This window comes from Bos grunniens, chromosome 29 (assembly GCF_055505025.1).
Source record: "Bos grunniens cultivar Pamir isolate PY7600 chromosome 29, Bosgru_T2T1.0, whole genome shotgun sequence".
Lineage (NCBI taxonomy): Eukaryota > Metazoa > Chordata > Mammalia > Artiodactyla > Bovidae > Bos > Bos grunniens.
This window is the reverse complement of record NC_141193.1, coordinates 51396287-51408877: the sequence shown is the minus strand read 5'-3', so window position 1 is coordinate 51408877 and position 12591 is coordinate 51396287. Positions and strand designations below refer to the sequence as shown.

Here is a 12591-nt window from a genome sequence, read left to right as displayed (position 1 = left end):
ATAATCCCTCACTACTATGCTGCACACTGGCTCAGCTTTGCAGTTATTGTTTATCATTTCTTATCCTACCAGGAAGGGATTATTCAAGTTCTCAGTTTTAATGATGGTAACTATTTTAGTAAGACTAATCACTACACAGTAACTACTAACTATTCATTCACTAAATGCAAACCATTTCTAAAAATGAAAGTTCACTTTCATAAGACGTCCAGTCTGCTGTACTATGACTATAGATGAAATATACATCATACTCACTTAAAATTTTTTATGATTTACACAAAAATCTAATATAGGACTTTAGGGGCCATATTAAAGAGATGTATTTCTTCTCAAACAATACTGTTTTTCATGTTAAATCACCTACAATTAACTTCTTAACAAATTCTGAATACTAGAGTATAAAGAAACTAATTTTGAAAAAAATAAAATATACATGCAATTTGCACTTATTTTTTAATAGTTCCTTCATTATTGAAACTTCCTCATTCCTACTTTATCTATGGTAGAATCACCAAGAGTAATTTGGTATCAGATGATGTACCTGGGTTGGTTTTTTCCAGGAGAAGTTTTAGATCTCTTTTCTTTATATTCAGAAATCAGTTGGCGAAAGCTATGTATTAAAAATGCGATAAATAATATTTTAACACTGATATGAAAAACAACTACCAAATTCTTAGATCATTTCAGACAATGTCAGAGATAATACCAAAACTTCAATTGTCACATACATGTCAAGTGTCTAAGTTCTATAAACTTTTATTTAGCATGTAGTAAAGGAGAAAGTAAAGGTATATTTTTGCCCTGCTTATTTAACTTATATATGCAGAGTGCATTATGAGAAACACTGGCTAGATGAAGCACAAGCTGGAAACAAGACTGCCAGGAGAAATATCAATAACCTCAGATATGCAGATGACACCACCCTTATGGCAGAAAGTGAAGAAGAACTAAAAAGCCTCTTGATGAAAGTGAAAGAAGAGAGTGAAAAAGTTGGCCTAAAGCTCAACATTCAGAAAACGAAGATCATGGCATCCGGTCCCATCACTTCATGGCAAATAGGTGGGGAAACAGTGATTGATTTTGTGTTTTGGGGCTCCAAAACTACTGCAGATGGTGACTGCAGCCAAGAAATTAAAAGATGCTTACTCCTTGGAAAGAAAATTAGACCAACTTAGCATATTCAAAAGCAGAGACATTACTTTCTCAACATAGGTCCGTCTAGTCAAGGTTATGGTTTTTCCAGTAGTCATGTATGGATGTGAGAGTTGGACTATAAGAAATCTGAGTGCAGAAGAATTGATGATTCTGAACTGTAGTCTTGGAAAAGACTCTTGAGGGTCCCTTAAATTGCAGGGAGATCCAACCAGTCCATCCTAAAGGAAATCAGTCCTGGGTGTTCATTGGAAGGACGGATGTTGAAGCTGAAACTCCAATATTTTGGCCACCTGATGCGAAGAGCAGACTCATTTGAAAAGACCCTGATGCTGGGAAAGATTGAAGGCAGGAGGAGAAGGGGACGACAGAGGATGAGATGGTTGGATGGCATCACCGACTCAATGGACATGATTTTGGGTAAACTCTGGGAGTTGGTGATGGACAGGGAGGCTTGGCATACTGCGATTCATGGGGTCCTAAAGAGTCGAACACGACTGAGCAACTGAACTGAACTGAAAGGGGAAAGAAAAGGAAGATGAAGTAGTCATGAACTCAGGGCAGTACAGCTCCAATAATTAACTAGATTTAGCTTGGCATATGAAAAATCTCTCGAGCTTGCAAATCCTACCTCTATAACCAACTTCTCTTTGTTCCTGGAGGAGTTGTTTCTCTTCAGTTCAAAGTCTTCCTCTGCACAACTGGAATATTACTACCTTATTTCACAAGAGGATTAATAGGATGCAATGAGATAATAAACCCCCAAAATGCTTGCAGAAACAGTCAAAGAATGGAATAATTTCATCTTCAACTTTATTGCTGTAACTACTTTGGAATTCCAAGTAAATCCCAATGTGTGCTTTTTCATATGTTTAACATTCAAGTGAAACTGTTATTAATTCTGGTGAATAACTCTTCTTTGTGGTTTGTAATTTAGAGAAGTTCAGCTTTTAGATAATGTGTACCTAAATTTATTTATAACATATGAATTCACTACATTAGAGAACATAATGATCCCCCATTATTGCAGCTAATTACACCAAGAGCAGAAAACTAATCACAATCAAGACTTGGCCTGGACCACTACTCTCCCTTCTCTACCTACTCAAACTCTGAACCAGCAGATCTTTCTGACAATGATGTTTAATCTCCATGTTCCTCTCCAATTCCCTTGGAAGACATATCCCTACTCTTACAGTGGGTGCTGGCAAGTTCTAGACAGGGCTTACCTCTCTGAATTCCAACTATCTTACTTGAGATTTAGGGATTTCTGCTGAATTGGTTCCTTATGGGGCAGATTCTGAAAACATTTTAGATGGAGGCAGACGGAAATCCGTTGGAAGATTTTCAGTATTACAGAAAAGAGGTCCCATGAGGGGCCAAGCATAATTAGGGAATCTCAGGCAAGCTGGCACCCACTACTCTGGGAAGGATGACAGGGAACCTGTGACCTAAGAAAAGGTGCCCCCACAGGACAAAAAGCCACCCTGAGGTTCAAGTCTAGATACAAAGGAGAAAGGGAAGTCTGCTCAATCCCTGCAGGAGCACTTGACCCTCTCTGACAGCCTAAAATGGTCCCCACTGACATCTGCTAGCAGAAAAGACAAATAAGAGCCTCAAGGGCACCTCATCGTGAAGATCTAGGCTTTCACATGGGCTCCACATAAGGTCTCTGAGTGAGGGGGGAAGGTAGGCGGCCCAGCTGCCCAAACTGGGTGCTGGAGCTGTGTTTGCAACAGTGACTGAGCAACAAGCATACATATGAGAACAAAGGACCTCTCACTCTAAAGTCGACGTGTGCATCACCTTAAAGGTTGGTGAACCTGGACCCAGAGGATCAGCCTGGGAGCAAAGGTCAATCATGAGCCCACTGCAGGATGAGGTGATTTTTCTTTTTTTTTTTTTTTCCTTTTAAAATGATTTATTAAAGGTCTTTATAGAGCCACATCCAGACTCCAGATCCAGCTGCCAAGCAGACCCTGTCAAGACCAGCTGTAGCAGCAGTGCTGCAGCAGTAGAATCAATGCAAGGAACAGAATGATGAGAAGGAACTATTTTCTCCCCTCCAAATGACTTGTGGAAGAGGACTGTTTCGTTGATCTTAGGGAATCCTCTGGGTTCTTGGAAAATTCAAGCAGAAGTGTCTAGAGAGGCAAGCCCTCATGGGAAAATAGGATTTGCTGCTGAACTAAATATTTCAAGATCCAAAGAACTAGTTAGAAATATCACAACTGTGACACTGTTCATACATCATACCAAGAGGTCACACTTGGAATGAAATAGCTAATGTCAAGCTTTCTAAGGATCAAGGTCTACATGTCCTGAGATAAAGCACCCCAAGCCCACAGCCAATTATAACTAATTGGCCTTTGCATGGCTTTCAGTTCTTGAGGGGGAACATCTCACCACCATTCTCCAAAATCCCTGCAACAAACTGGAACTCTCATTGGTCACGTAGCAAGCTAACAGCTAAAATTATTTTTTGGCTGCAGTTTAGTAAGAACTGGTATTTTAATGTGAACACTTACATATTAAAACCACTAATAACAGCATACTCTTCTGCAGTCCATCCAAAAACATCTTGAGAAAAGATGTCAGCACCTTGTTGAAGAAGAAATCTGATGACATTTATTGATTCATACTTGAGAGCAAGCATGAGGGCTGTTCTAAAACAACAGAGAGATAACTTCAGCCTCAGGAAGCTGAGTTGACTTACTTAAACAGTTAATTTGATATGCTTTACCAAGTGAACACCTTGCCCTTTCATGAAGAACTGACCATTTACAGGCTCAAGTGTTCATCTTTACAAATTACCTCCAAGGCTAAAATGAAGGGACGGAAAAGAAGCCTCCCGTCCCACTGGGATGCCAGGTGGCAGCACTTACTATTTCAAAAGTCCCTGATGGGGACTTCCCTGGTGGGCCAGTGGATAAGACTTCAGGTTCCCAATGTGGGGAGCCTAGGTTCCATCCCTGGTGAGGGAACTTGATCCCATATGCTGTAACTAAGAGTTCCCACAACTAGGACCCCACGTAGCAAAATAAATAAATGTTTTTTAAAAATAATAATAAAGTCCTTGATGGACAAGAAACGATGCTGAGGTCACTTATCTGAGGCAGATGATGATTTAAGGGATAAATTCTCTATCTCCTCTTTAGTCTGATATATTCAGCTTCAAAGTCAGCTAGAGGTTGGGTTAAGGAAAGGCTACTTGCAGGTTTAAATAAAAAATATTGATAGTACTGGGAATAAAAATAGTCATGGTTGGCAGTTAATGATGTGGACAAGCATGTGCTAGGCACTAAAAATGAAATACTATATATCAAATCTTTCTTACACACAGGCATCAGAAAACTTATTTGCTGATGATAACCCTAATCAGTAGGAAACCTAGGAATTGAACCTAGCCTGAAACTAAAGCCCATCATTTTTATCTGTATCATCCACCTCTGACTTGTCTTTATAAAGGAACTGTTTATCCAATCAAAGCTATCTTTCTTGCTTCTACCTGCATTAAAAATGAAAATATCAAAATGTACTAAAATGAAAAAGGATAAAAACTGATGAGCACACAGGATATGGTAACCGTGAGTAATAATCACCTTTTTGTGGCTGTTGTTATTTAGTCGCTATGTTGTATCTGACTCTTTTGCAACCTAGTAACATCAGCATTCTTCAAACAAAGTAATTTAAAACAAAGAGTTATCCAAAAGACAAAATCAAGTCTTTTAGGTTTACTATGCATCTTATAAAAATATATACATACAAAGTAGAGGTTAAAGAATTCTTTTAAAAGAATTAAGAAACACAATACTGTCATGAGGTAAACTAAAAAGCAGAATCCATATTTCACAAAGTTAATAAAACTAATTTGAAATCCCTCAGCTATTACAAGATCAACCAATCAAACAAAAAGAGGTTGCATGTGTGAGGGAGGAGCTAAGATGGCGGAGGAGTAGGACGGGGAGAACACTTTCTCCCCCACAAATTCATCAAAAAAACATTCAAACGCCGAGTAAATTCCACAAAACAACTTCTGAAAGCCGGCAGAGGACATCAGGCACCCAGAAAAGCAACCCAGGTCTTCAAAAGGAGAGAGAAGAAATACAGCTCCACTCACCAGAACACCGACACAAGCTTCCCTAACCAAGAAACCTTGACAAGCCACCTGTACAAACCCACACACAGTGAGGAAATGCCACAATAAAGAGAACTCCACAAACTGCCAGAATACAGAAAGGACACCCCAAACTCAGCAATTTAAACAAGATGAAGAGACAGAGGAATACCCAGCAGATAAAGGAACAGGATAAAAGCCCACCAAACCAAACTAAAGAGGAAGAGATAGGGAATCTACCTGATAAAGAATTCCAAATAATGATAGTGAAATTGATCCAAAATCTTGAAATCAAAATGGAATCACAGATAAATAGCTTGGAGACTAAGATCGAGAAGATGCAAGAAAGGTTTAACAAGGACCTAGAAGAAATAAAAGAGAGTCAATATAAAATGAATAATGCAATAAATGAAATTAAAAACACTCTGGAGGCAACAAATAGTAGAATAACAGAGGCAGAAGATAGGATTAGTGAATTAGAAGATAGAATGGTAGAAATAAATGAATCAGAGAGGAAAAAAGAAAAATGAATTAAAAGAAATGAGGACAATCTCAGAGACCTCCAGGACAATATTAAATGCTACAATATTCGAATCATAGGGGTCCCAGAAGAAGAAGACAAAAAGAAAGACCATGAGAAAATACTTGAGGAGATAATAGGTGAAAACTTCCCTAAAATGGGGAAGGAAATAATCACCCAAGTCCAAGAAACACAGAGAGTCCCAAACAGGATAAACCCAAGGCGAAACACCCCAAGACACATATTAATCAAATTAACAAAGATCAAACACAAAGAACAAATATTAAAAGCAGCAAGGGGAAAACAACAAATAACACACAAGGGAATTCCCATTAGGATAACAGCTGATCTTTCAATAGAAACTCTTCAAGCCAGGAGGGAATGGCAAGACATACTTAAAGTGATGAAAGAAAATAACCTACAGCCCAGATTATTGTACCCAGCAAGGATCTCATTCAAATATGAAGGAGAAATCAAAAGCTTCTCAGACAAGCAAAAGTTGAGAGAATTCAGCACCACCAAACCAGCTCTCCAACAAATACTAAAGGATATTCTCTAGACAGGAAACACAAAAACGGTGTATAAACTCGAACCCAAAACAATAAAGTAAATGGCAACGGGATCATACTTATCAGTAATTACCTTAAATGTAAATGGGTTGAATGCCCCAACCAAAAGACAAAGACTGGCTGAATGGATACAAAAACAAGACCCCTACATATGTTGTCTACAAGAGACCCACCTCAAAACAGGGGACACATACAGACTGAAAGTGAAGGGCTGGAAAAAGATTTTCCATGCAAATAGGGACCAAAAGAAAGCAGGAGTAGCAATACTTATATCAGATAAAATTGACTTTAAAACAAAGGCTGTGAAAAGAGACAAAGATGGTCACTACCTAATGATCAAAGGATCAATCCAAGAAGAAGATATAACAATTATAAATATATATGCACCCAACACGGGAGCGCCGCAATATGTAAGACAAATGCTAACAAGTATGAAAGGAGAAATTAACAATAACACAATAATAGTGGGAGACTTTAATACCCCACTCACACCTATGGATAGATCAACTAAACAGAAAATTAACAAGGAAACACAAACGTTAAACGATACAATAGACCAGTTAGACCTAATTGATATCTATAGGACATTTCATCCCAAAACAATGAATTACACCTTTTTCTCAAGCGCACATGGAACCTCTCCAAGATAGATCACATCCTGGGCCATAAATCTAGCCTTGGTAAATTCAAAAAAATAGAAATCATTCCAAGCATCTTTTCTGACCACAATGCAGTAAGATTAGATCTCAATTACAGGAGAAAAACTAATAAAAATTCCAACATATGGAGGCTGAACAACACCCTGCTGAATAACCAACAAATCACAGAAGAAATCAAAAAAGAAATCAAAATTTAAATAGAAACTAATGAAAATGAAAACACAACAACTCAAAACCTGTGGGACACTTTAAAAGCAGTCCTAAGGGGAAAATTCATAGCAATACAGGCATTCCTAAAGAAACAAGAAAAAAGTCAAATAAATAACCTAACCCTACACCTAAAGCAACTAGAAAAGGAAGAAATGAAGAACCCCAGGGTTAGTAGAAGGAAAGAAATCTTAAAAATTAGGGCAGAAATAAATGCAAAAGAAACAAAAGAGACCATAGCAAAAATCAACAAAGCCAAAAGCTGGTTCTTTGAAAGGATAAATAAAATTGACAAACCATTAGCCAGACTCATCAAGAAACAAAGGGGAAAAAATCAAATCAATAAAATTAGAAATGAAAATGGAGAGATCACAACAGACAACACAGAAATACAAAGGATCATAAGAGACTACTATCAACAATTATATGCCAATAAAATGGACAACGTGGAAGAAATGGACAAATTCTTAGAAAAGTACAACTTTCCAAAACTTGACCAGGAAGAAATAGAAAATCTTAACAGACCCATCGCAAGCACGGAAATTGAAACTGTAATCAAAAATCTTCCAGCAAACAAAAGCCCAGGTCCAGATGGCTTCACAGCTGAATTCTACCAAAAATTTAGAGAAGAGCTAACACCTATCCTGCTCAAACTCTTCCAGAAAATTGCAGAGGAAGGTAAACTTCCAAACTCATTCTATGAGGCCACCATCACCCTAATACCAAAACCTGACAAAGATCCCACAAAAAAAGAAAACTACAGGCCAATATCACTGAAGAACATAGATGCAAAAATCCTTAACAAAATTCTAGCAATCAGAATCCAACAACACATTAAAAAGATCATACACCATGACCAAGTGGGCTTTATCCCAGGGATGCAAGGATTCTTCAATATCCGCAAATCAATCAATGTTATACACCACATTAACAAATTGAAAAACAAGAACCATATGATTATCTCAATAGATGCAGAGAAAGCCTTTGACAAAATTCAACATCCATTTATGATAAGAACTCTCCAGAAAGCAGGAATAGAAGGAACATACCTCAACATAATAAAAGCTATATATGACAAACCCATAGCAAACATTATCCTCAATGGTAAAAAATTGAAAGCATTTCCTCTAAAGTCAGGAACAAGACAAGGGTGCCCACTTTCACCATTACTATTCAACATAGTTTTGGAAGTTTTGGCCACAGCAATCAAAGCAGAAAAAGAAATAAAAGGAATCCAAATTGGAAAAGAAGAAGTAAAACTCTCACTGTTTGCAGATGACATGATCCTTTACATAGAAAACCCTAAAGACACCACCAGAAAATTACTAGAACTAATGAATGATTATAGTAAAGTCGCAGGATATAAAATCAACACACAAAAATCCCTTGCATTCCTATACACTAATAATGAGAAAACTGAAAGAGAAATTAAGGAAACAATTCCATTCACCATTGCAACAGAAAGAATAAAATACTTAGGAATATATCTACCTAAAGAAACTAAAGACCTATATATAGAAAACTATAAAACACTGGTGAAAGAAATCAAAGAGGACACTAATAGATGGAGAAATATACCATGTTCAGGGATTGGAAGAATAAATATAGTGAAAATGAGTATACTACCCAAAGCAATTTATAGATTCAATGCAATCCCTATCAAGCTACCAACGGTATTCTTCACAGAGCTAGAACAAATAATTTCACAATTTGTATGGAAATACAAAAAACCCCGAATAGCCAAAGCTATCTTGAGAAAGAAGAATGGAACTGGAGGAATCAACCTGCCTGACTTCAGGCTCTATTACAAAGCCACAGTTATCAAGACAGTATGGTACTGGCACAAAGACAGAAATATTGATCAATGGAACAAACTAGAAAGCCCAGAGATAAATCCACGCACCTATGGACACCTTATCTTTGACAAAGGAGGCAAGAATATACAATGGACAAAAGACAGTCTCTTTAACAAGTGGTGCTGGGAAAACTGGTCAACCACTTGTAAAAGAATGAAACTAGAACACTTTCTAACACCTTACACAAAAATAAACTCAAAATGGATTAAAGATCTAAACGTAAGACCAGAAACTATAAAACTCCTAGAGGAGAACATAGGCAAAACACTCTCCAACATACATCACAGCAGGATCCCCTATGACCCACCTCCCAGAATATTGGAAAGAAAAGCAAAAATAAACAAATGGGACCTAATTAAACTTAAAAGCTTCTGCACAACAAAGGAAACTATTAGCAAGGTGAAAAGGCAGCCTTCAGAATGGGAGCAAATAATAGCAAATGAAGCAACGAACAAACAACTCATCTCACAAATATACAAGCAACTCCTACAGCTCAACTCCAGAAAAATAAATGACCCAATCCAAAAATGGGCCAAAGAACTAAATAGACATTTCTCCAAAGAAGACATACAGATGGCTAACAAACACATGAAAAGATGCTCAACATCACTCATTATCAAAGAAATGCAAGTCAAAACCACTATAAGGTACCATCTCACGCCAGTCAGAATGGCTGCGATCCAAAAGTCTACAAGTAATAAATGCTGGAGAGGGTGTGGAGAAAAGGGAACTCTTTTACACTGTTGGTGGGAATGCAAACTAGTACAGCCACTATGGAGAACAGTGTGGAGATTCCTTAAAAAACTGGAAATAGAACTGCCTTATGATCCAGCAATCCCACTGCTGGGCATACACACTGAGGAAACCAGAAGGGAAAGAGACACGTGTACCCCAATGTTCATTGCAGCACTGTTTATAATAGCCAGGACATGGAAGCAACCTAGATGCCCATCAGCAGATGAATGGATAAGAAAGCTGTGGTACATATACACAATGGAGTATTACTCAGCCATTAAAAAGAATACATTTGAATCAGTTCTAATGAGATGGATGAAACTGGAACCTATTATACAGAGTGAAGTAAGCCAGAAAGAAAAACACCAATACAGTATACTAACACATATATATGGAATTTAGAAAGATGGTAACAATAACCTTGTGTACGAGACTGCAAAAGAGACACTGATGTATAGATCAGTCTTATGGACTCTGTGGGAGAGGGAGAGGGTGGGGAGAATTGGGAGAATAGCATTGAAACATGTATAATATCATGTATGAAACGAGATGCCATTCCAGGTTCCATGCACGGTACTGGATGCTTGGGGCTGGTACACTGGGATGACCCAGAGGGAGGGTAGTGGAGGGAGGAGGGTTCAGGATGGGGAACGTGGGTATACCTGTGGCGGATTCATTTCGATATTTGGCAAAACTAATACAATGTTGTAAAGTTTAAAAATAAAATAAAATTTTAAAAAATGTTAAAAAAAAGAGGTTGCATGTGACATCGGTCAATATTATAAAGGAATATGAATCCTCCTGTACATTCCTGCTATATATTGTTCATGATTCCCAGTCAGAACCATTGATTTTCTACCTAAGTGATGATGTGTTGATCACAAATGAATCCTCTTATTCATTTAATCTTGATATTAGCATCCTAGAACAGCACTAAGGATTTTAAAAAGAAAAAGAACAATGGTACCTTTTCTTCTTATCAACCGCATGTATATTTGCTTCTTTCTTTACTAAAAACTCCACCATTTGCCCTCTCCTTTCATGTATCGCAAGTAACAGTGGTGTCAGGTCATCCTGTAAAACAGGGAAAACCATTTCTAATGTACACAGTTAACCTATTTCTTTTGTGTGTGTGTGTCATTTTTTTTTCTTTTTTTAAAACATAAATTTATTTATCTTAATTGGAGGTTACTTTCTAAACTGAAATTAAAGTCATGCAAAAGATTCTCTGAACTTAAAAATAAAAGAAAATAAATGAAAGACAGCCCCCTCCTCATTGCCCAGTTCACCTTCTTTCTCTTTAATATGCTCCTCCTCTGGGCCTTCCCTGGTGGTCCTGTGGCTAAATGTCAAGCTCCCAATGCAGGGGGTGCAGGTATCATTTAGCTACTGTATCAACTGCATATTTTAGGGACAATGCTGAGGCAGAAATATAGAATACTATCTGTAGCATGCATAACTTATCCAACGATGACCATGAGTAAACTCAAAAGGTTTACAGACATTCCAGTGGGAATATTCTTCTCTACATGAACATTCAAAGAGAGAAACTTTTTTTTTTTCTTTTTCAAAAAGTCAACTGTGGGAACCCTGTTTTACTGCGTTCTCAGAAATGTCTCCTGGAATTTAATCTTACTCATTCTTTCTTCCTTGCTTGCTCTTTCCACTGCCATTCCTTAAGTTAGACATTCTGGCTGAGAGGTCAGCATTAGCTAGATGCTAACTGCATGCAGAATGAGTGCCCTCCCCAGCTTATCTTCAAAGACCCTTCTTGATGACTCTCATGTGATTACCTCCAGACCACCAGGAGGAAGCTTCCAAAATCCTAGAGTTCTGGTGTCTGCCTTGCTTTACTGCTCTTAGTTAAAGATTGGAACGTAAAATTACCAATAAATACATGCTCAACATTTTCTCGTGGAGTTGCTCTTCCACCAGCTCCCCCTGTGCTGTCTCTTATAATCTTGTGTGTTTGTGAGAGTTATTCAGTGCGAAACTGCCACAACCAACTTAAAAATTCTAATTTGAAAAATTCAATCCCATTCTTAAGAGTTTTTTTAAATATGAAATCAATTATAGATTAATTAGACTGTCTTTAAAAACCTTCAAATATTTATCAAAATAAACTATCAATCAAAAATTGTAAACTCAAATGCTTATGGATGGAAAGCTGATGACCTGAGTAAGTGAAAAAGCCAGGTGAGACCAGTAACCCCAAAAACACATGTCCCAAACAGAAGGGGTGGCCTCTGCACACAGACCAAGAAGTAGGATGGGCTCAAGGGGGTCCATATTTGGTCCTTGGAGAAGCCTGAACTTCTGCATGAGCCTCCTAAATTTGAAATGTTAACTCAATGTGTGGAGGTAAACTAAACATATCCAAGGACCATGTTTGGTTTATGGCCAACCTTTGGTTTTATGTTTGCTGTTTCCAAACAGGTGTGTATAAAGCAAATATTTGTATGTGAAACCTTTCCTTTCTTTAGTATCATATGTTTCACAGAAAACGTGGGTCCCAATATGTAATAAATACAGCTATTAAGACTCATAATTCAATTAAACATAAATTATATTAAAAAGACTCATAATTCACAGTCAAGAATGTTTCCACTGCCTGTTGAAACTACAGTCTATCTCTAGAATTCTTCTAGATTGTTAATAAAATGGATCATAAGTTTCCAAGCCTGCTGAAAATAAATGCTTAAAACAATTCCCCTCTGTGCTGTTACTAACTTCACGGGTTTTAAAGCTCTCATCTGCTTATGCCAGGGATCAGCAA

At 37.6% G+C, this 12591-nt stretch overlaps 1 protein-coding gene across 1 annotated transcript in view; it reads right to left on the bottom strand.

Moving 5' to 3' along the window:
- LOC147342666 (uncharacterized) overlaps positions 1–12591 on the bottom strand; it is a 195514-nt gene that overhangs the window by 165738 nt on the left and 17185 nt on the right. The window contains exons 4-5 of the mRNA XM_086384141.1: positions 10783–10889; positions 3681–3818 (exon numbers count right to left, since the gene is read on the bottom strand). Of these exons, the coding sequence (XP_086240267.1) occupies positions 3681–3818; positions 10783–10889 (245 nt within the window). The remainder of the gene's footprint in view (positions 1–3680; positions 3819–10782; positions 10890–12591) is intronic.